The 26,206-nt window shown below is 41.3% G+C and overlaps 1 protein-coding gene across 1 annotated transcript; it reads left to right on the top strand.

The window, feature by feature from the left end:
• The first annotated feature begins 12,377 nt into the window (after nt 1-12,377).
• FGF4 (fibroblast growth factor 4) lies at nt 12,378-23,604 on the top strand. Its single transcript, XM_075837035.1, has 3 exons — nt 12,378-12,675; nt 18,925-19,028; nt 23,428-23,604. Exons 1-3 carry the CDS (start codon nt 12,378-12,380, stop codon nt 23,602-23,604), a joined length of 579 nt encoding a protein of 192 aa, XP_075693150.1.
• Nucleotides 23,605-26,206: the final 2,602 nt, after the last annotated feature.

Genomic DNA, 26,206 nt, shown 5'->3' with positions numbered 1-26,206 from the left:
AAACACACTTAAAAGGGTTGTGTTAGACTAGAAAAATATGGCTGCCTTCTTCCAAAACCAGCACCACCCTTGTCCTTGGGCTGAGTCTGGTATTGCAGCTCAGCCCCATTGAAGTGAATGCTGCAATGTCAGACACAACCCATAGAGAAAAGTGGTGAATTATGGGTGAGGGTGGAAGAGTAGAGACATGATTCAAGGAATCTGCACTGATGGAGGTAAAAATAGGGCAATGGTCATATGTGAAATAAAAGTTGAGGAGAGAAAAAGATGACATATATGAGTTTTAGGGTTTTTTCCCACTTTAGACATTAGGTGGTGATCCCACCTCTGGAACCCTTACCTATTGGGAGAACTGTGGTCCCTTGACCCTCACTCTGCAAACTGAGGCGACCGCTGATGACCACATAAAGGAGGAGACTGAATGGAGAGGTGGCTACGCATTGATGTCTATGGGAGTTACAGAAACAACCAGCAAGACTGTGGACATGCCATTAATATCTATAGTAGTAATGCTCCTTTAAGGGAGACCAAGAGGATGAAGCCAGAAGTAGGGTTAGCAAAGCAAAAGGGATAAATAAGTGGAATTGAGTTACAGAAAAGCATGGTTTGAAAACTGTCAAGCCTCCTTGTTCCCTATGTTTCTTTCCAGTTAGTTCCACCCTGAGATTAAGACCTGATTAATCTGATACAGTCCAGTTGCTAGGGACGTGCTGCCTGACAACCTCATATAAAGCACTATGGTTGTTAAGCAGTTGTCGGTAACAACTAATCTGTCTCACATGATCAGAAGAGGACCTTTTTAAGAAAGCATGCCCATTATCTTCAGCATGCCCATTGTGTTCACATCGAATTTCACTCTTTGCAATGCAAAGGATGAAATTCATGACACATTTGCTGCAGGTTTACAACATATTCGCAGCAATATCTGCTGTGGAAAATATCCACTTGAATATTGCCAATTGGTTGCTCATGCGGGCAATTCCTCGCCTTTTTTTTTTATCTCCCATTAATATACATGTCTGGCTTCGAGGGATGAGTGGCTGCCAGAACACTTGGGTGCTGCTTATCTGGAGGAAACAATCGAGGGCAAACTTAACCATGTACAATTTATTTTAGTGGATGCCTGAAAGTGTCTGGAGCCTCCCTCGTCATTTACACAAAAAATAATTGTCCGATCCGCCCAAAATGGTAGGTTCCGCTGACAGAAGTCTAAAAAAAAAAGTATATATGATATTGGTGACAGAGTATACTACTAATACTGACTTCCCAATCAGCACCATGGACAGAGAAAGGGATAAGCTAAATAAGAATCTCTCATGTTTTATAGGACATCATTGAGGCAGAAAATACAGATCTATTTGGCCCTCAGGGTCGATGGAAGGCTCGGTGACAAACCCTACGGACACTGTAATGGCTGCTAATTGTGGTTGTCACTCAGCTACGTCTGAATAGAATGTTATTAGACAGAGGAGGACGACTAGGGGACTCGTTTCTTCACGTATTTCTTATCTTTTAGGGTGAAATGCTTTTTCGCTACTTGTTAGGCATCAGTGGAATAATTTTAGATATTCTTTGCATAGTTGAGGTCAAGCATTTTAAGTCGTTCTGTAGGGACAATATATGTAAGTATTCTTGACCCTGGATTTGGCTCTAATTTAGCACTCATATTGATTTTGCTAAAAGAGTAATGAAGAGGTTAATGATCCTTTGTACACATTTCAAGTACAATAAAATAAAGAGGGATCAGGGCTGAATGTCTACAGAAACTATGTAATTACTACCGAGGAGATAATGGCAGTGGAGAAGTTTTACTTGTCAGACATTCCCAATTACCGTCTCACAGGATATCTAACAATAAAAGATAACATTGATCCTTATGAGGAAGGAACTATTCAATGAACATAGGCCAACAATTAATCCATCTACCACAAGGATCGGAAAAATCGTGATGTATAGAACAATGAGCGAGCTCATTACAGTGCAGGCTCGTCCTCTGTTTCTACCCATTAACCATGGCTGTATAACGGGCAAGCAGACAACAGTCCTTCACCCAGAGTTATATAAAGCCATGTAAATTAAAGGCGTGCCCCATTAGAACATGGATGTTTTGGGACCCCACTCTATAAGTTACAGCTCCCCCTCTGGAAGACTTGTCACACCCATTTGTTACATGGTTTCCCTTTCATTTGAATGGGTGGACTGTCCTACTACATTTCCCCAGCAGTGGCCGCTGCAGGGAAAACGTGCAGCTGCAATGAGCTTCCCTTGGCGATCAAAGGTTATTGCCAGAGTTTCCAATTGAAAAAACCTGTGTCGATCATGATCAGCAGGGAAACAATTATGGAAGATGCATGCATTCAGTTAGGACCCACCAAGCACTATATACATAAGGGATAAAATATCTGTGAGGAAAGGATTTTACATGATCATACGTGAAATAGTTTGGGTGTTACTTACGTAACTGCATTTCAGAAAGATTTAGTCTCTGAATCTGCACTTGTATTACATGGTTTCCCTTTCATGGGTGGCCTGTCATACTACATTTCCCCAGCAGTGGCCGCTGCAGGGAAAATGTGCAGCTGCACTGAGCTTCCCTTGGCGATCAAAGGTGATTGCCTGAGTTTCCAGTTGCCAAACCTGTGCCGATCATGCAGTATAGAATGCAGTATATTTTTTTGTGCGGTGACCAACTGTATAGGAAAGTGCAGCAAAAGTAGTAAAAAATGTATACAGATATATACCTACCTGACGGATGCCAAAAGGACATACACACATTCAGCATATGCACCTGTACTACTTACCAAATGTTGTGTGAACATAGTCTTGATAGGACAACTCCGTCAACTACTAGAAGATGCAAGTAAGGAGGATCTAACACTAGACAGGTCACTTGAAATTGGGGCACCGATTGGATTCACATAAAACGGTAAACTAATGGCGGCTATTACATCCACTGAATGCTTAAATAATATAATACATGTCCTATCATCAGCAGGGCACTGTAAAACACTTATGGAAGACGCATGCATTCAGTTAGGACTCACCCAGCACTATATACATAAGGGATAAAATATCTGTGGGGAAAGGATTTGACATGATCATAGGTGAAATAGTTTGGATGTTACTTACGTAAGTGCATTTCAGAAAGATTTACAGTTTCTGAATCTGCTTCTCTTTTAATCCCAGGGATCTTGCCAAAGATATCCTTATTCCTCACAAGACACTACTGCTGCCAAAATACAGAAACTGGAGTCGTTTGACCTGGCACACCCCACATGATGTTATATGCTGGCTCCAGAGGTAAGGCAGATACATATTTCTGCCTTCAATGATAGCACTATCTAGGGCTTAGCTCTCTTGACTAATGAACGTACAATAAAAAAAAAAAACGTTACTCATAAAAGACATAAATAGGATTTGACTTCATCTCTTGTGGAGATATATGAAATAATAAAAAATTGCATAATTTGGAATCATAATAATATAGTATAAAGCAAAAAGTTGTTTTTGCCCCCTGCTTGAATAACCAGGTGGATTTTTATTCACATGACAACCACTTTTTTTTTTAAACAAATGAGGACATGCTGATTATGAGCTGATCGCTGCTGGTCCAGCAGATGAAACCCTGGCGATCAACTATTAATGCCAGGGAAAGCTGCAGTCAGCCACATTTCTCCTGCAGCAGCCACTGCAGGACAAACGTGGTATTACATGGTACCTATTCAAATAATTGGAGGACCATGTCACACATGATTGTGCTGAGTCCTCCAGAGCAGAAACTGATCTCTGCTCTAGCTAATAAAAGGAGGTCCCAAGCAGAGCCCACTTCACCTCTATGATGAGAGATATGATGATGAGGATTATTCTAATGGGACAGCCCGATTAAAAATCTCAGGACGGAGCTTAGGTCACATGTTTTTAATTGGGTGATGTTAAAAATTTGTCATTTCGGAACTGATACAAACAAATTGGATCATTTTACGGATCAGTCACCAAGTTTTCAAAAAATTATTCTAGAAGTGTAAACCCTTTATCATAAAGTATAGGTCAACTTTCTTTTGAAGCCTTAATAATTAAAACCATAATAGTCATATAAGTTGTAGGTTCTGATGTATTGCAGCTTTCTGCAGTAACGCTTGGTTTAATTCCGATAAAATACATGTGTCAAGTCTTTTCAGAAATCCCGTAACCAAAAGCTTGAAAATAAAAACAATGATATCTTTAGACAAGAAGAGTAACAAAATACCTTTCTAATATGTTCACTTGTCTAATAGTCAAAGAATGTCAAACCAGTTGTTGGAAGGCCTCCATATGCATCACAAATAACATGAAATTGACCTCCTTTTATATGGCTTTCTCTGGCTCTTTAAGCACATTCTGTTATTAGGGTCTTTGATAAACGCCATTACACTATTGTGCCTGGACTCTGCTATACTCCACTGCCTCCGACATGTGTCATCACTACATGGATGGAGATAATAAGGTTTTTATCTGGACAGGAGCTTACAACTGCAAGTAAGCAAGAGATCTATACAGCGCATTGAGATCAAATAGATCAGCCTAGAAAGCAATGGTTTGTGTGCATATGTCCGACTGATGTGCAACATTTAGAGAGGCAACAGACCTTAGACAAGGAGGCCTCCTGAGTCTCACCAAAGCTCCTTGGGGTTCAGCCCTCCAGAGCCGAATGCATTCCAGTCAAACCCCTTCTCCTGGGGTCTTCGCCCTTTGCTAATAGAGAATCACCCAGACGTGAACGTGAGAAAGTCTGGTCATGCCGGGCTCCTGGAATATGAGATAAAGAAGAAACCTTCGTGTTTGCTTTGACCAAGATAAATTAAAACATAAAAAGGTTTCATGTTTTGTCCAAATGATACTATTAAAAGGACAAGTAATTGCGCCCTCCTTTCTCAGCAATCAAAAAAAGATCAAAAGTTACATTCCGAAGTTTCACCCTCCCCACCACCCACCCCTGGTAACTGGGCACAATATCAATGACATATGGTCACAAAAAAATGACTGAAAAGATTACGTTCCACTACCAGCCCCAAATTACGTAAAGATATTTAATACATAGAAGGTGTCTATATATGTTGGAAAGGCATTCAGTCACCGACAGGTGAAATATTAGATTTTGACAGGTTGGGAGGACAATCTAATGGTTGCAGTTCATGGTAGAACCTGACCACAAGGATCCAACAAGATAGATGTTTCCTGTCACATACCCTGGCTTCCATGGAGATAAGTGGCAACCAAGGTGACAGCCATTTATTGCACCTGTTTCTTACCAATGGTGTTGGACTATTAGAAGTTTATACCGTTTTTGACATTTCTTGGCACCGTTGGACCGGCTCACCAGAAGATCCTATGATGGGCTAAGGCTTTGAAACAATAATGGGACCAAAAAGTCCACATATGAACAGCGATGTCTGGGGCTTTCCCAGAGCCGGAGTCCCAGGCAGAGCGCTAGTACAGGCTCTGCTCCGGGACTCTGTGGAATTCCCTGACATCGCTGCCCATATATGGACAGTGTGTCAGGGTCTTGCCCAGAGCGGAGCAGAGCGCTGGTGTCGGCTCTGCTCCTGGACTCTGTGGAATTCCCTGACATCGCTGTCCGCATATGAACAGCGATGTCTGGGGCTTCCCCAGAGCCGGAGTCCCGAGCAGAGCGCTGGTGTCGGCTCTGCTCTGGGACTCTGTGGAATTCCCTGACATCGCTGCCCATATGTGGACAGTGTGTCAGGGTCTTCCCCAGAGCGGAGTCCCGGGCAGAGCGCTAGTATAGGCTCTGCTCCGGGACACTGCGGAATTCCCTGACATATCTGCCCATATATGGACAGTGTGTCAGGGTCTTCCCCAGAGCGGAGTCCCGGGCAGAGCGCTATTATCGGCTCTGCTCCGGGATTCTGTGGAATTTCCTGACATCGCTGCCCATATATGGACAGTGTGTCAGGGTCTTCCCCAGAGCGGAGTCCCGGGCAGAGCGCTATTATCGGCTCTGCTCCGGGACTCTGGGGAAGCCTCTGACATCGCTGTCCATACATCGACAATGATGTCAGGGGCTTCCCCAGAGCAGGAGTCCCAGTGATGTCAGGAGCACAGCTGGAGTCCCAGGAAGAGCCTACTAGCGCTCTGCCTTGGACTCCAGCTCTGGGGTTGCCCCTGACATCTCTGTCCATATATGGACAGTGATGTCAGGAGCAGAGCTGGAATCCCAGGCAGAGTGCCAGAAGCGGCTCTGCTCTGGGAATCCAGCTCTGGGCAAGCCCCTGACATCACTGTGGCAGCATCTGCAGAGGGCACTGTGGCAGAATCTACAGAGGGCACTGTGGCAGAATGTACAGAGGGCACTGTGGCAGCATCTACAGAGGGCACTGTGGCAGCCTCTACAGAGGGCACTGTTGCAGCCTCTACAGAGGGCACTGTGGCAGCCTCTACAGAGGGCACTGTGGCAGCCTCTACAGAGGGCACTGTGGCATTATCTACAAGTGGGTGTGTGGCAGTATCTGAAGAGGACACTGGCATTATCTAGGGGTGTGTTGCATTATCTACAGAGGGCACTGTGGCCTTATCTACAGAGGGCACTGCGGCAGCATCCACAGAGGGCACTGCGGCAGCATCCACAGAGGGCACTGCGGCAGCATCCACCGAGGGCACTGCGGCACTATCTAAAAAGGGGCTGCCCAATCTTGACATGTGTGCTAACTGAGCCGCCGGACTGCATTTAGCGACACTTAAACTGGAAAGCTGGATTGTTGAAATAAGCACGTGGAGAAATATCTCAAATTTTAACCTAGCGCTATTATTATGGTAATGTAGTGTTATAGTAGTTCAAATAACTAATTGATTAACAATAATTTTGTATTGGATCAAATTTGAAAGTAATGCGGCCCGTCAACTTCCCATTTATTCTATATGCGGCCCACTTATCCGGCCGAGTTTGAGACCCCTGCTCTAGTACTTTGGTGGGCCAGTCTAACCCTAATACTACGGATCGGGAGAGAGTCCTAGTGGTCGAACTCCCACATTTAAGTAAGTTATGGCATATCCTAGCAATATTTTCCATAGCTTACTATGATGGGAAAACTCCTTTGACAGAATTTTTAACCAAAAATTCCAGTTTGGTCAGATTTTTCCTGTAATATTCCCCTTAATAATCATATAGTTTTATTTTTAGCCTTAATTTGACTCTTTTCGGGATTATGTTTTCCAGATAATCTACAGATTAAATATATGAATTTTTTTATGTTGATGCAACCGATTACAGGGAGCGTTCAATATTGTCCTACAAGTCATAAATTACGGAAAAAGGATGCGCATAGAGATTATGCACTTACACGTGTAAATGTAATCAATTATTGTAATTATTCCTGTGATATGTGCACACGCTCATGTACATCGATCTTTCTTGCAGAATTGCAACCCATTGTCCCTACAACAATAAGTATTTGTTTATGCAAGTAGAGGAGAGAACAAGTGCAAGAAATGTGGGTCATTCACCGAAATAGAGCGAGCTAATGACACAAGAAGAAATGCACTGGAAGGTGTAGACCATGAATAGTCGAGACACACAGAGAAGCGTATTGACTGATAATTATGAAGATGTGAACTAAAAAGATGTCATCATCCCATTTATTTTGTCAATTAAGACATGTAGAGATGTAGCAGAGCTGAGTTTGTCAACTTATAGCGATATTATATGTGTTATCAGTGGTTCTCTATCTTAAAGGACTGCGGGTAACAAAATCAGCTCTGCTACATCTGTATAAGATACTATAATTAGCCATAACTCTATAAACCTGCTTACGTCATGTATATTGCCCGTATATGGAACTGCCACCCAACAGGTGGAGATGTATAAATATACGTGGAGAAAGTTCTGAGAGGATCTTATTGGTTGGATATTCTTGGACAGCCATTATAGGGCTCTGTTCACATTGCATTTTGCCTTTACGTTCAGCGCAAACACTGGGAAAATCTCCTGACGTATGCGCCTAACCTAAAGCTCAGATGTGTGCCACTGTGTAGCATATAGATGCATAGGTCGTCCATAGGCCACCACTGTAAAAGAAAAAAACGTATGTTGTGCGATATACATTTATTCGGGGGGGGGGGGGCACATGTATTGGAAAGCGCAGCAGGCTATGCTTTTTCATACAGCATACTGACATATAGCTGATGGGTGGATGCCAAAAAGGCACTCTTTTGGCATCCGTCGGGCCCATACGGGTCTTTGGACCCGTTCAGAATATTTCCCGGCGCTAAACAAACACAACAAGCGCGGTGTGAGTCTGCAAAAATGCTTAAAATTACGACATATTTACCATGACGGCACATGCGGGCATGATACATCTAGCACATTAGGCATGATAGGCGACTTTCTCTTCATTGTGCCACCTCATGTCTTACATACATATACACCAATATTTTTGCGGGCAGACAAATCGGACTCAAAATTCTGTAATTTTGAGGCAGATTTTGACCTGCACTCTCTCTGCCGTGTTTTTTGCGGCATTTTTTGGCTGCGGCCACTGAGTGCTGCGAGCAAAAAACGCTGTGAAAACCACTTGCTCTGCCCTCCCATTGAAGTCAATGGGAGGTCAGAGGCGGAAACGCCTGAAGAAAGGGCATGACGCTTTTTTTCCACAAGCGTTTTTTTCCGCTCACGGGAAAAAAACACTCCCGCCTCCCATTGAAATCAAAGGGAGGAGAATTCGGCCGTTTCTTGGTTGGGGTTTCCACGCAGTTTCCGTCTCAAAAACCACGCCAAAAAACGATGTGGGAATTAGGCCTTAGCCATGCCACTTGGTCAAAAAAGTTTCAAAACTGTTGGGGTAGTGTTAACAAACACATAATAAATTTGGCGCAAGGAGTGTACGCCATTATTTTTGGCACAATTTACGATAGATGTGCATTTTGCTTTGTAAATCTCTTCAATACCTTAGCCTCTGTCCACATCTGTATCATGGTTTCTATGTACAAGAGAACATGACGCAGTGCTAAATCCATCATACATCAGCGGCGACCGACGGACCCCATTGACTTAAAATGAAGTTGGTCGGGTTTTGTCGTGGTGTTTGACAGGTAAAATAGCGCTGTATGTAAATCTGATAAGGTAACAGCGGTGCTGGCATTACACTTGCTCACAGTATATGTTTAGGTATGAATGTATAAGCTGGTTGCCCATAGCAACCAATCACAGCGCAGCTTTCATTTTCCTAGAGCAGTTTAAGAAATAGAAGCTGAGCTCTGATTGGTTGCTATGGGCAAAAACGTCCATTTTTCTACCAGGCAGTTTTGATAAATGGGTCCGCGGGGGATTTATTAATACTGGCGCACCAGGCAAACGCTGTACCAGCATCTCTCCCCTTCTTGGGTTGTCCCAGAATCGACAATTATCACCTATCCACAGCTGATAATTGTCTGATTGATGGGACCCCCACCGATTGTGAGAACCCGAACCCCCAGATCCTCCTCACTACACCCGCCTTGGTGAGGAGGAACCATCTCAATGAAGCTGACATGACAATTTACTAAATCCATTTATTAAATGAGGCACTACAAGGCACTGTACCTGTAAACCTGCGTAATATTGAAAATCTGAGGTGCACAGAGTTACTGTATGGATCCATAACAGTCAATGCGAATCCATACAATATGGAAGTGTGCATGAGGCCCTAAGGTGGTTTTAGGCGGGAAGATTTGCCCTTGTTCTGGTTAGGACTTCAATATTTTTTACCATCGGGATCAGCTTGTCATAAAAGACTTACATTAAGATCCCAATGTTTCCAATGTTCCAAATATCATTCCGACCACAGATATAAATAACAACGTTAACGATCGTCTTTTACGGTCGGATCGTTAACAATCAGCGTTACGTCTGCGGCCATCTTTATTTAGAATCACTGGTGAGAAGGACGGCTGAATGTCCTGCTAGAAATAACCCTATAGATGCCAGTAATTGCGGATTGCACAGTGAAAGAAATGTACAGGTTTGGGGAAGGCTCCAGGTCTTCACACCTCCAGATTCCGCACTCTTGTTGTTCCTGCTAGTTTCGGGAGGACTTTAAAACAAACACTTGTGGATTCTGTCTGCCCAGGATGAAATGCATGCGACCATAAACAGCCCAGCAATAGGTTTTTATTGTAGATTAAAAGGCTCGACACAATCCAACCTTACACCCCCCCCCCCCCCATATGTATAGATAGAGTGAGAATCCTTAATTCCAGCATCCAATATTCCAGAAGGTCTGATAATCCGGTACTTCTCAAGAAAGAATCAGTTAGGAAATACCTCTGATTGCTGTTCACATTTTCAATACTAGGTTTCATTCGGGGTTTCTCGTAATTATAACGGCAGGGTAACCGGTAGCACTATTCTTGCCGCCAAAAATACCAAAAACCTGACAGGCTCCCATTATAGGTTAGATTTCTTCTGGGCGTCTTGTAATTTTAACGCTACTGTAGTCTGTAGCGCTATTCTTGCCGCCAAAAATACCATAAACCTGACGGACTCCCGGTAAAGGTTAATGGGGTCCGTCAACAGATCCGACGTGTAGTTAGGGCCTGTTCACCTCTTCGTTGAAGGCTCTGGTAGGGCCTCTGCCGCAGATTTCGCCAAAAATACCGGAAACAATAACGCAGCATGCTATTGCTTCTGGTAAATCCACCGACACTCCAACGGCACCCATTAATGTCAAAGGTATCCATCGGACGCCAGTTATCTCAGTTGTTCAACGTAGCCTGCGTTTCCGCCATTTCTGTTGTTCTGCTCCCTTGACGGAGACACAGATATGAACAGCGCCTTATAGTAGCAGATCTCTTGCAAGAACCCCTACCCCACATTATGTATCTTTAATAGTACTAGACATTTTGTGCCCCCTCAGGATCCAAGGTCCGGTGTAATATCAATCTGTACACTACATAGATACTCCACTGTCCAGAATATTTTATAATCTGGCACGTGTCAGACCCCATTGATGCCAGATTAAAGGGGTTATGCAGTGACAGAAAATTATTAGCATTGTAGTCCCTGCAGTATGTGAGTGCACTCGCTAATATACATTCTGGTCCCCCGTCACGCTGATTCTGAGATTTTCATAGATTTCAATAGCGCTACCGGGGGACCGGAGGTCTAGTTGCACAGTCTTCTTTGTGGATGATACGACTCTTCGTCATGTGACCGGCCCCACTGTACATTATGTACAAGCAGTAGTACATAGATTATAGTCGTATCATCCACAAAGAAGACTGTGCAACTAGACATCAGGTCCCCCGGCAGCACTATTGAAATCTATGAAAATCTCAGAATCAGCGTGACGGGGGACCGGAATGTATATTAGCGAGTGTATCACATACTGCAGGGACTACGCTGCTAATAATTTTTGGTCCCCGTATAATCCCTTTAGGCTTCGTTCACATCTGCGTCGGGACTCCGTTCATGGGTTCCGTCTGAGCTTTCCATCAGGGGAACCCATGAAAAGAATCCAAACTGAAACAAACGGAAACTATGGGTTTCCGTTTGCATCGTCATTGATTTCAATGGTGACGGATCCGGTGCAAATGGTTTCCGTTTGTCCCTGTTGTGTAAGGGTTCCGTCGTTTTAACGGAATGAATAGCGCAGTCAACTACAGTTTTGTCGGAACCTTTGCACAATGGTGACAAACGGAAACCAGTTGCACCGGATCTGTCAACGTTGAAATCAATGGTGATGCAAACGGAAACCTACGGTTTCCATTTGTTTCAGTCAGGGTTCAGTTTATCGGTTCCCCTAACGGAAAACTCAGACGGAACCCATGAACAGAGGTGTGAACGAAGCCTTAAAGACAATAAACTATATGTATATTTTTTTTATTTTTTTTTATTTTATTAATTTTTTTATTGATATATTTTTCCTTGGTAAGTACATGGATAGAGGTCTATGAATCCACTCCTACATGAGATGAGTGTATGATACCGACACTGATCTAAATGGAATGAAGTCTTCCTGCAGTCTGAGTGCAGTGACCCCCATGTCTCAGAGACTCTTCCTCCTCTTCCTCTATGCTCAGTGCAGTAACTGGTCTGTCAGCTTGTACTGGGATGAGCAGAGGTGGATATAAATATCGTGGTCAGGGCTAAAGTGCTATGGCTGAGCCGTTGGAGAAGATCAACACTTCAGACAAGTCTCCAGCAGCTAAAGACAAGTTGAGATCAAGTTCGAATAAACTTTGCTTGAGTCAACCCCCTTTGGAGAAGACTCCATCCAAACTCAGAAAACCACTCCTCCTTTTGAGCTAAGCAGTTGGTTTCTTTGATCTAAGTATAAGTGGAGCTGGAGTTGAGGTATTTTTAGAGCAATTGACTCCTTAAACCACGTGTGCCCACGTTGATCAGGATGACTGTTCAATCGGCCCTTGTGCCAATCTTGCTCTTGGTGCTGGTTTTGGGCACGGTGCACTGCATGCCGTTACTGAACCCCCAGCGAAATGACACGCTGGACCGACGCTGGGAGTCCCTATTTTCTAGGTCAATGTCTAGGATCCCTGGAGAGAGGAGAGAAACAAACGGAGAAAGTGACTATTTGCTGGGCATCAAGAGGCTGCGCCGGCTTTACTGCAACGTGGGCATTGGATTTCATATTCAAGTTTTACCAGATGGCAGAATAAATGGGATGCATAATGAAAACCGATACAGTGAGTATTTTATTATTTGTTCATTTATTCGGAAATTGAGCCATTTAAGTCGACAATGTTGTTATTAATAGAATTAAATTCGCCGGCAATGAGTCTATGAGTAATGAGGTAAACCTGTAATCCTCTGCACTGCTGTTTATTAAGCTATTTCCTGGTCTAACTGATTATAGCTATTTTCCTAAGCTGGAGGTGAAATTTGCGGAGCTCCAGTTTATAATTACATGAATCAGTGACAGGGAAGTGACATTTACGCTGCCGCTGGATTGAGTTCTGCTTGGTGGGACAAGTGTAGGCTGCTAGATTAGTGTCAGTATATGTGATCTTGCCTTGTCCATTCACTAATGTTTCATTAGAAGTGTGTGTAGGGGGGATCCCGGTGTTCCTGCATTTATTTGCATTTTTCCAAGAGGAACTAATAAAGGCTTAAGAGGCCGTGATAATCACCGGCTTGTGCTGTCACAGACTACACGAGTAGATGTCAGGTGCTGTATTAGCGCAGGCATGACTGACAGACGTTGGAGAATCGAATAACACTTGTCACTCAAACAAAGATTTTTAACGAAGGGATAAGCATCAATATTATCTATTCAACCACAGCAAACAGATTTACTAAGAATATTCATAAGAGCAACGAATTGATCTACAGTCTGTATTACAGAGCCATAGGCATTCTGTGTGCTGCCAAATTGGTGCCCATGTAGATCCCACATTACGGAGAAATTCTCCCCTAGGAGAAAATACTTCCCATAATCGGCACCTGATGGAGTATGCTACGGTTTTCTTTCTGTTGGGTTCCGTATGAACCGGACAAAGGAAAAACTCTGTACGGTTTGTATGAAATTGGAGGCATACTTTGGCATGGTATGGCACCATACACATCTCTGGGTGCTGTATATTTTACGTCTCCCTAAAGCTTGGAGCTTGTACAGAGTTGCGATACATCTGTCTGCATGAGCCCTACTGCCCAGTTCACACTGCATTTTTTACGTGGAAACCGTTTTGGAATCAGCGCCAAAAAACTTCTCAAATCTCCCTCTATTGATTTCAGTGGGAGGTGGAGGCATTTTTTTTTCCCAGGCAGTATTCGACCGCCCGCAAAAAAAAAAAAAAAAAGCCTCATGCCCTATCTCGGAGCGGATTCCACCTCTAAACCTCCATTAAAATCAATAGGAGGGGAAAAAAACTGCACCCTTTGTTTGGACCGTTTTGTGACGCAGTTTTTGTATTTGCTTAATAAAAAAAAGCCTAAATAAATCGTTAAAAAATGGCTAAAACACTTAAAAAAACACTTGCATTGAACGATCTACCTCAAAAATCCTAAAGGAATTTCGAGGCAGATTCACAGCCTATAAAAGTTAATAGAAGGGTACACTGTGGCACAATTATCGTGCGTAAGGAGTTTAAATATTTTATTTCCATTTTCTTCTGTGGGGAGACGAAGAACTCAAGTTGTATGAAAGTCGCATTGAGTGTCGCATGGAGTGATAGCAATACTGAAACACGACATAATGTAGCCCTAGAATTCAGCTATAGGCTCTATCCACATGTGGCATTTGTCCATTTTTGGCACTATTGTGCAGTATTTTATTTTTATTTTCCAATCATTTTGTAAAGCCCATCAAAATGGCGACTAAACTGCATTAAAATGCAATAAAACATTGTAACAATGCGAACTTTCAAAGCCACTGATCTTTAAAAAGTTAATTTTGTGACACAATGTCCAGCAGAAAAAGCATGTGTTAGGCTTCGTTTACATCTGCGTCAGGGTCCCGTTGACGTTCCGTCGGAGCTTCCCGTCAGAACGGGATCCTGACTGAAGCAAACGGAAACCATCATTTTCCGTTTGCATCACCATTGATTTCAATGGTGACGGATCTGGTGCAAATGGTATCCATTTGTCTCAGTTGTGCAAGGGTTCCGTCATTTTGACGGAATCAATATCGTAGTCGACTGCGCTATTCATTCCGTCAAAACGACGGAACCCTTACACAACGGAGACAAACGTAAACCATTTGCATCGGATCCGTCACCATTGAAATCAATGGTGATACAAGCGGAAATCTATGGTTTCCGTTTGTTTCAGTCAGGATCCCGTTCTGACGGGAAGCTCCGACGAAACGTCAGAACGGGACATTGACGCAGATGTGAACGAAGCCTTAGTAACTTAACCCCCTGCCCTCTAGCACTACTCATTCCTCAACAGAAACAATAGGATTTGGGTTAACACAGCATGATGACAAATGCCAGTCAGTCAACCCTTATGTTTGCTACTAGAGAATCTCAATGTGTGAAGATCTGAAAGGTGTACAGTAGTTGTATGAAATAAACTAGAAGGATTTAATCCGGTCACATATGGGATGCATATGTGACCGGATTATTTCGCTTCGGGTATCATCAATATCTAGTCAGGAAGAGATGGCTGAAATACAAGGACAAAGTGATGTCACTCAAATTACAGTATTCTCAGTGACATCATTGGAATAGCACAGCTCTGCGTCTAATGTAGTAGTGTGATGGAAAGTCTGGAAGACAGAGCACTCCAGAAGCCAGCAGTACTCAACAGTAGAAAAGAACCCAAAAAGGTAAAAGTCAGCAGAAAATATCTAAGTGCATTGACTATCTGGTTTCTGAGGTTTCTCCTGCTATATTCTGCAAGTGAAATAGATGGAAATACAGAATCTTCAAAGTGTATTGGATGGATGGATAGATGGATAGATAGATAGATAGATAGATAGATAGATAGATAGATAGATAGATAGATAGATAGATAGATAGATAGATAGATAGATAGATAGATAGATAGATGATGGATGGATAGATGATAGATGATGGATGGATGGATAGATAGATGATAGATAGATGGATGGATGGATGGATAGATAGATAGATGATAGATAGATGGATGGATGGATGGATGGATGGATGGATGGATGGATAGATAGATAGATAGATAGATGATAGATAGATAGATAGATAGATAGATAGATAGATAGATAGATAGATAGATAGATAGATAGATAGATAGATAGACATACAGACAAGACGAAACTCACATGATATGACCACTAAGCCTATAGAAGAAACGAGTCTGATTCCACAAATATGAATTTTAAAAGTACACATTTTATTAATGTATAAATCTAAAAACATACATATAAAAAGTAGAGAAGACGACCACAAAATCTGGCCTGGGGGCCAGGCGACAAATGGTGGGTACATAGGCATAAATATGCATTAGATAAAAACAGTCTCCAAAACTGAACAAAAATTGTAATTCAGTATTACTTGTACTACGCTGTATTATATATAATGCAATTTGCATAATTGTAATAACCACTATGTCTGTATACAAATTGTATCAAATGGTTTTCACTATCACTGCAGGTGTATACAGCGTATCTAGGACATAGAGGAGATGCATGTAGCTTACCCATAAATAAGTGGGGACTGAAAAAAGCCTGCATGGCCACACACCTCGACACGCGTTTCGACTATGAAGCCTTCGTCCGGGGATAGTGTCAGGGAGTCCAAGCGAGGCTAATATATGATGGCTGACCAATGACCTGTGAGGCGTCTCAGCCGGCACATATTAATGAATGAGTCACTCCGGATCTGGATCGCAGCAGTGACAACAGAAGCAATGATACTTCCGGCACAACAGCTGAGTGTGGACGGCAAAGAAAGGGGCACGCATGCGCAAATGCACAACGCCCCGGAACAGAGAACTATGTCTCCGCTGATCAAAGAAAATAACAATTCACACTGTGCATGTCCAATACATTAGAAACGCAAGTCATCTGTATTCACATGCCAATAGGTCCATCAGATTACGCAAATTAGCCAATTATATCTGTAAGGAGCAGCTCAGTAAAGAAATATAAATATGATAGTGAAATAAGTGAAATGCACATAATGTAAATAAGTCATATTTCACAATAGACAATTTCGAAGTATATAAAGTATATAAAGAAATGATCTACCCATTCAAGAAGCAGAAGATAGTTAATACTATACATGCCCAAAATGACGGAACAGACAATACATACAAAGTACCAGTCAAATGCTTAAACATCAGTGACATTATACCAAATCACATACTGATGAGAATACACAATAGAGGGTTCAACAGTAAGCAAATATACCGCATAATCCACAATATACAAAGTACTCTACAATATGCAATAATTATGCATACTACAGGGTACAGATATATATATATACACAATATACCATGTTATAAATATGTAGAAGAGCCATTGTGATTTAAGTAGATGTATATTACGCATGCAGATTTCTGTCCCTGTCTGACCCGAACCACAGGATCCACTTCACTTATACAAAGGATCTATAGATCATATATAAAAATAAAAGCACAGAAAATATTGAAAAATAGTGCCGCAAACGTATACAAAAAAAACCCACACAAGTGATAACCAAAAAAATAACAAAGCAATAAAAAAAGTGCAACAAAAGAATGTACGTGCCGAAGGCATTGAATGAATAGTGTAATGTCATGCAATAATAAATGGTGTAAGTCTTATTATTGTGACTAATTGTTGCCACAAACAAGTATAATTCTATTTATTATATATTTAAGTGTTGTGTGAAAATAAAAAATATAAATGGATAAAACATGATGAATGAATAAATAAATAAAGATTGAGTGTTATGAAATGGTGTAATGTGTTATAATAATGTATGAATAGTTCATCCTCACAAAAGACCATGAAGAAAACCATAAAACATCAAAAGTGTAAGTGGATTCCATACACAAGACGGGACCATGCACACACATACACAAATGCATATGCACGTGTACCCCCATGTATATGCAACCTATAATCCCTGACACCACCCCCGGACGAAGGCTTCATAGCCAAAACCCGCGTCGGGGTGTGCAGCCAGTCCCCACTTATTTATGGGTAAGTAAGGCTTCGTTCCGACGTTCCATCTGAGCTTTCCGTCGGAACGGAGCACTGACTGACACAAACTGAAACCGTAGGTTTCCGTTTCCATCACCATTGATTTCAATGGTGACGGATCCAGTGTCAATGGTTTGCGTTTGTCTCCGTTGTGCAGGGATTCTGTAGTTTTGATGGGATTAATACCGTAATCGACTATTGAAATCAATGGTGATGGAAACGGAAACCTTTGGTCTCAGTTTGTGTCAGTCAGGGCTCCGTTCCGACAGAAAGCTCCGGAACGGAGCACTGACGCAGATGCATTCCTCTATGTCCTAGATACGCTGTATACACCTGCAGTGATATTACATGTTGCTAGTGAAAACCATTTGATACCATTTGTATACAGACATTGTGGTAATACTGAATTACAAGTTTTATTCCGTTTTGGAGACTGTTTTTATCTAATGCATATTTATGCCTATGTACCCACCATTTGTTGCCTGGCCCCAATTCTGCCACGTTTTGTGGTTGTCATCTCTACTTTTTACATGTATGTTTTTAGATTTATACATTAATAAAATTTGTACATTTTATATTTATATTGATGGAATCAGACTAGTTACTTCTGTAGGTTTATTAGACATACAGATAGATGGATAGACAGACAGATATGAGATAGATAGATAGATAGATAGATAGATAGATAGATAGATAGATAGATAGATAGATAGATAGATAGATAGATAGATAGATAGATAGATAGATAGATAGATAGATAGATAGATAGATAGATAGATGATAGATAGATAGATAGATAGATAGATAGATAGATAGATAGATAGATAGATAGATAGATAGATAGATAGATAGATAGATAGATAGATAGATAGATAATAGATAGATAGATAGATAGATAGATAGATAGATAGATAGATAGATAGATAGATAGATAGATAGATAGATAGATAGATAGATAGATAATAGATAGATAGATAGATAGATAGATAGATAGATAGATAGATAGATAGATAGATAGATAGATAGATAGATAGATAGATAGATAGATAGATAGATAGATGATAGATAGATAGATAGATAGATAGATAGATAGATAGATAGATAGATAGATAGATAGATAGATAGATAGATAGATAGATAGGAGATATATATTAGATAGATAGATAGATAGATAGATAGATAGATAGATAGATAGATAGATAGATAGATAGATGAGCTTAAAGTTAAAAAAAAAAGATCTAATATTAAAATGGGGATGGGACAAGGGGGTGAAGCTTATTTTAAAACCAGTGGACCCATAATAATTTCAATAATTTTTATATTTCAGGTTTGTTGGAAATCTCCCCTGTAGAAGTTGGAGTGGTGAGTCTGTATGGTGTAAAAAGTGGACAATTTGTTGCCATGAATGGGAAAGGAAAGCTATATGGATCAGTAAGTTCATACATTCTTTACATATTTATGACTAGTATATAATGTCGTGAGATGTAGAAAGACTAATCAGAAAAATGAAGGTCGAGAGTATAGACTGGAGAAAATGGATACGGAAAGAACTGATGGTCTCATACGTGCAACCAGGGCCCGGGAGAAAAGGGGGCTCACCGCCATCTTACACCAGCGTACTACTGTCCATTGCATGTGAGGGTCTGCAGCTAAAGATTTATATGGCTCACAAGTACTGGTGGACTGTCAGACACATAGGGGCTGCTCTAAGATGGGCTAGAGGAGACCAAGGGGCCCTTATAGAGTTCTTGCATGGGGCCCTCTGCTGTCTGAATTTGCATAGCAAGGTTAGGACATACAATGAACTTCTCTATAAGGCTACAATTAGGACTTGGGAGCAGAACACCCTGTTACATGGGGTCAGTAATACTGTGTGGTACATTTAATACGTAAGGGGAGTTATTCCAAGCTACCACTTGCATACTTGAGAGTACATGCCATTCCTAGCATTGCCAGCCTCGTCATTTAATTAATCTTCTCTGGTGGACGTGGATCAGATACCTGGAGGCCATTCACGCTGTAAATCTTATTTTATCAGGCGCATAATCATTTATCCTATATAGAAAAATCAGACTTCCATACTGAGAGATTGGGAAGTGGAGAGATTCATGCACAGGCCCATATTCAGCAGGGCAGGCTACTTAAAGGCTATCTGCACCTTCGAAAGCGATTTTTGTTTTATAAAAATGTCTATCAGTGTGTTTTGTGCAACTTTATAATTGGTTTTTATTAAAAATAATTTCTACTTTTTGAGATACAGCTGCTTTGTATCCTGTATACAGAGCATCTGTATCTTACGCTGAATTCTGTACCCGTCAGGTCCGCAGGACTGACGAGTTCAGTTTCACCGGGTCGGACACGCAGGATCCAAATGTAATCGATCACATCCAAATGATGAACTTAGATGTGATGGATAACAGGTGGATCCTGTGTGTCAGAGACACGCAGGACCCGCTGACTCCAAAACCGTCAGTCTCACGGACCTGACGCGTACAGGATTCAGCGTAAGATACAGCTGCTCTGTATATAGGATACAAAGTGCATGTATCTCAAAAAGTAAAACTATTTTTTTAAATAAAAACTAATTATAAAGTTGCACAAAACACACTGATTAACCTTTTTATGAAAAAAAAAAATCACTTTCGAAGGTTTACATAGCCTTTAAGGGAAACTCCGTTGCTGCCTCCATCTTTATGTAGAGACCATCCTGGTTACAGAAGTGCTATTAAATGGTATTGCTGACAAACCACCAGCAGTTCTACCACCTGGACCATGGGGAATGTGGGCGAGCCAGCGGACTGTGGTTTTCATTAGGTTCTGTACTATCTGGGCATAAAAGAGAAATTGATTTTGAGAATGACAATTGGACCTTAAAGTTTTTGGATCCACAAGTTACAATGTTAATTAGGGTCAATTACATGGCAGCCCATTACGATTTCATACACTGCTCAACATTGAAATCGCAAAACACCAAGAAGGAAAAGTTTTGGAATTGTGGAAATCACAGGATGGATAGACATGTTAATGATATGCAAATGATAAACAAATGGAAACAAAATATTCCAAACATCTTCATTCATTCGGTATCGAGTATGATAAATCCACGCACTTACACACCTTGGCGTGCTATCAATGAGGTTATTAATAGTTGTCTGACGAATGTTATGCCACGCAGAATGCACTTGGGCACGCAAATCATCAAGATTGGCTTCTGGCAGCTCACTTTGCAATTGGTGACCAATGACGTCCCAGATGTGCTCGATGGGAGACAAGTCCGGAGGCGCTGCAGGCCATGGTAGCACGTTTAGGCCACGCAGGCTGCTCACAGTAGCACGAGAAACATGCGGCCTGGCATGGACTGTTAAAAAACGGCTTCTGGGACACTTCATTGGCCTAGGCGCGTAGCGATCTGCCGGAGTGTTATACCAAGGTGTCTCAGTTCTGTCCATCTCAGTTTGCGACAGGTGGCGATACCTGTGACATCGACGAACAGGAGACATCACACAAACATCCCACACCACTTGATCCGATTTTTGAGGTTTCATGTGGTTAAAAAATGTTGCTTTCAATCTGACTTTTATGCCCCCCCCCCCCCTCCGACATGCCACAGATTGGAGCTCGGTGCTTGAAAATTCGATCATTTTCAGATCTTAGCGACACCTGCTACTTCCTCGATTTGAATAACTTTACGGCTTGTCCTTCTTGGCGTTTCAATTTCAATGTTGAGAAATGTATTATGAAGCTATAGACACCCTGTGTGCCGCCATATGGTTCCTTCCATAGGCACTGTATTTTTCCCTTGAAGAAAAGCTTCTATTACGGCGTAAGTTGGAAAATGCTGCAATTTTTAAAAACAGAGGCAGGTGGAGGTACGGTATTGGCCCATAGAAGTTGTATTATGGATCCATACCACACAGATCCGTAAAACATACGCGTGCAGGGCCCCTATGGCCAGCTTCCTGGTGGTTGTTTTTAATGGATGCAATTATTAGGGAATTCAATGAACCTTCAAAAAAGTGGTTTCAAGTGATATAAATGATTTAAAGGTTTGAAAAAAATTATCTTATGAAGAATAAAGTACATTGTAAGATGGCATTTATTATGTTGGTCAGAGTTTTGGGTCTATCACGTAAATATAAAAAAAAAAAAAAAAAAATGTCAACACAAAATCTATCCCATATACAATATCAATGACCATAGTTATAATGAACCAATGCGAAAACAAAGGGACAAACCTTATCTAGCGCTAAAAATGTAATAATAGCTCAATAATTAAGGGAAAAAAGTCATAAAACATAAATAGTAAAAAAGCAAAAATAATGGGGGGAGTGCTAGTTGAGCTTCTACCTTACATTCCTGAGACGCCCTTTTTCATATTCATATAAGTTTCTGCTTTAGCCATTGTATAAGTTTACAATTTGCCATTTTTATTTATTTAATTTTTTTTATTTGGGCCATTATTAATGTAGAAATCAAAAAATATCTGGTAACAATTGGGTTGGGGGAAAATGGGTGATTATAATTTTTCCCTGCAGGTTCTTCAAAGATTTTGTTAATGACCCGAATATGCAAAACTGTATTCTCGGATCCAAAAATGTTCTGATCTTGGGACATGACCACCAGACGTGGAATATGGGCCCCTGTTGGCCCCAGGCTTTGAAGCAGTTTGGAAAATTGCTTTTCAAACAATACAATATTTAGTAGTAAATGTGGTTAGTGGCATATATATAAAAAAGAGACATAAAACAAAAATTTCCATAAAAACCTCATTCAATCAGTGTGATTATTTGGTATACATAGTTATTTATATACATGGCAACGAGTCAATTTCAAAGGGACCGTTCCACAGAACTTACCCCTTTCAAGCCTTGAACAATACATGATGTCTTTGAACTTGGAAGACAACAGTGCACGCTGCTCATGTCTAAGACAACTACTGAGGGAGTCATTACGTGTTCCCCTCCGCAAAAAAATAGATCTGAATGTATTTGTAGGATGAAACAGAAGATACCGGTGCAGCTGTCCTTACTGGTATAAGTTTAATTGTTTATTAGTAGCAGCCCCAATAAGGGCTTAATCTGCTTTTGTCGGGTTCGTACTTGTCCAATAACAAAGGCCATCGAGTAGGGGGTTTGCTATGTATGATTGTGCATCGTTTTTGCATCCATTTTCTTTATTTAATATTGCAAATAGTTACAAGGTCAACATGTACTAACTGATCAAAACGATCTCTAAAATAGAAGTGTGAACAGGCCCTTAAAGCTGACATTTTTTGGAAGCCACCATCATGGACGCCCCATGGTCCTCAGGTGTCTGATGTCAAGAGGAAAGAAGGATCGGACAGGTTGTATTTTAACCTGTCCTAGCCTTTGCTGCCCCGGGACATAAGTGTCAACCAGAGGTACCAGGGTTTACGCTGGCCAATGACATGAGAACGTTTTTGGTGGGATTTACCAGCAATATAATATATATGGCCCATCATAAACATTATATTGAATGCAGAGCCCACCAAAATTGTCTGTATCTGCCAAATATTCTGCAGTGAAGTATCTCTTGACTATGGTCACCATTAACCGGCCTTACCCACAGGATTGTTTTTGGGGAAATGCTCATTTGGCCATTAGTCAAGTCCCCCAACTCCCCTATATACACACACATTGCCATATGGAGAAAGGGATAAACAAACAAGGATCGGACATGTTGAAACCAAAGAGCAAATGTCGGGGGACGGTTGGGCCACCCCCAATTTACCCACTGTATATGGCCAAGTTAAGACGTAACGTTATTGATGACCGGTATGTAATGAGCCTTCAATTTTTTTTTCTTACAGAAATATTTCACAGATGACTGCAAATTCAAGGAAACGCTTCTTCCAAATAACTACAATGCATACGAATCAAGGCGGTACCCCGGAATGTACATAGCTCTAAGCAAAAACGGAAGGACAAAAAAGGGGAACAGAGTTAGTCCGACAATGACACTGACACATTTCCTACCTCGGATCTGACGGCAGTAGTCCTTGAGAAATCCTTGGAACGGGCTGCGGGGGAGGGGGAAAGAACTATGTGCACTTTCAAAAAGTTTTAAAGCAAAGAGCTGATGTAAAATATTTAATTTAATAATTTAAATATGTATATATGGTCCAGGAAGATTTAATTTATAGCTGCCAACTTTTTGTATTTCTGTAATATTTTATTCCTTTTTTTTGGGGGGGGGGAGGGTAAAACATAGTTTAACTCAGAAGCTGCTGAATAGGCCTACAATGTGTTGCTATGCAATGTGCTGTGAGTCACCGCGGCGTTCTATACAGTATCGGCGCCATTGTTGACATGCTATTCACTACTCCAGGTTTTGTACTGTTTACAAGCCGTACGCATAATGTCGGTGTGTACATATTTCTTGGCTAAAGCAGATAAGATGAAGCAAGTGTTAGACTAAAGCCACCAATAATGTTTCCTCCAACTCAGTTACTGAGACCGTGTCAGTTTACGTCTTGTAGGGGGTGCAGGGCAAGAGGACGACTCCATGAAATCTGTTTTTAGATCTGTCACTGCTGAACTCTGAACTTTTCTAGCAGTCAATCTTAGCCATGTCTCCAAGAACCACATGTCTTTTAACCCCTTCATTGGCCGGCACTTAGCTTCATCCGCTCATAATTAACATATAGAAAACGTGCCTCTTATCCCGGTGCCATTGTATGTATTGGACCTGAAGGAAGTCTTAATGAATGACATATTTTTTTTTTTTTTTAAAAAGGGGCAAAAACATCAATACTCTGGGCATTGACTGGAAACTTGTCCTCGATCTGACCGTCATTTTGATATTTTCTTTTTTATCAGGATGCTGGTCGTTCAAAAAGGCAGACCTATTGATTAACCATAACAACCAAAACAATTGAGCCAACATCTATACTTGTCCTGCCAATCGGACAAATCTCCATACTATAGGTATAATGGCCATCGTCAATGATTATCATGACGGCTATGGCCACCCAGAGTTGTGGCTAGGCTTTCCTCCACCGGGGACAAAGATTCTATTCACTGCCTAAGCCCTGTTTCTAAAAAGTGGTTTTTTTCCGCCTCGCGCAGGCACCTGGGGCACATGTCCCTCTGGGCCTCCACCCCCAGCTACCCCTTGGTGGTTACCTTTGTATAGATTGTCAAATAAGGATGTGAAATACATAGAGACAAGACTTATCTACTTTTTGAGAATGTGAGGAGATGAGACGATGCCCGTCATGGGCCGGTACCTGTATGTTGTGGATATGGTGATGTCACGTGCCTTGAGTTGGAACATGTCATTGGTGTTTTTTGAGGACATGTTATGCTTTCTATAGGAGGTTTTCTACTGTTTTCTTATGTTCATTCCCATCCGAGATATTAAATGTCTACCTCATACTCTTGTAACCGTGCCCCGGTCCCCAATTTTTCTATATGTGGCCAAATGTTTGCTAGGTAGAAGCCAGAGCCGTCTATTTCAGCCTTGTCACATTTCAGCTATCTTTACCCTGCAACTTACTTTTAGTAAGGATAATCATGGTAAAAATATTTGCAGGCAGCTGTTGGTCTGCGCTATATGGTCATCAAGTAACCTTATATTTTTCATTATATACTTTGCAAATGTACAGCCTGTTATTGGGGACTGGGGTGTTCGTAAAACCGATCCGTTATACCGCAACCCGTACGAAAATACTTTTCTAATCCCTCACAATCCAGGATTGGTTTGGATTATGGGCTGAAATATTGTATATCACTGATTGCTATAACAGGATATATATTGATGTGCTACTTTAATTGCCAAATTCTTACATACATTCCTTATTAACTCTTCCCTTCTGTAATCGAACTCCAGTTTCTGACACCGCTGCTGAAAAGAATCAGGTGAAGTTTCTTTTTAACTTTTTTTTCCACATGACTAGAACTCCTGTGCAGATTCTAATCTGTCTACACTTATTTTTTTTTATTATTATTATTTATTTTCTTTATGCTCATTTTTTATTTTATACTGAGCTGGACAACTGATATTTATAATATTTACAAATATTTTCTTATCAGGTTGTAGTTATAAAATCCAAAGTTACAACATGCTGCTATTTTTGGAGCTTGTAAAAAATTTTTTATTGAATCCCTTAAAAATAATTTAAGGGTAGGGACACACTAGGCGTAAACACTGCAGATTTTCCTCAACAGATTTCATTGCGTAAAATCCACATCGTATTACAGTAGCAGCAGTGTGGGTGAGTTTTCAACAAATCTCGTCCCCAAACAGCAGAAAAAATCAGTGGAAAAAACGCACAGAAATTGACCTGCGATGCGGTTCCTCCAGCCGCAGCATGTCAATTAATGCTGCAGAATCGCTGCTTCTGTGTTGCTGGTTTTCCCCATTGAATTCAAGATTTTACTTGCGATTCCCCCGTAAAAATCGCAAGTAAAAAAATAATTAAAGTTACACTCTTGTCCGTCCTCCTGGAATGACTGTCATCCAATGGGACCGCTGCAGCCAATCACAGGCTTCAGGGGTCACATGGCCTGCAACGTTATCCCAGGAGGCCGGACCACACACAGAAGAGAGGGAGGGGGTAAGTGTGAGCGCTTTTTGTTTTTTTTCCG

This window comes from Rhinoderma darwinii, chromosome 9, assembly GCF_050947455.1.
Source record: "Rhinoderma darwinii isolate aRhiDar2 chromosome 9, aRhiDar2.hap1, whole genome shotgun sequence".
In the NCBI taxonomy this organism is placed as follows: Eukaryota; Metazoa; Chordata; class Amphibia; order Anura; family Rhinodermatidae; genus Rhinoderma; species Rhinoderma darwinii.
This window is presented reverse-complemented; position numbering and strand designations above follow the sequence as displayed.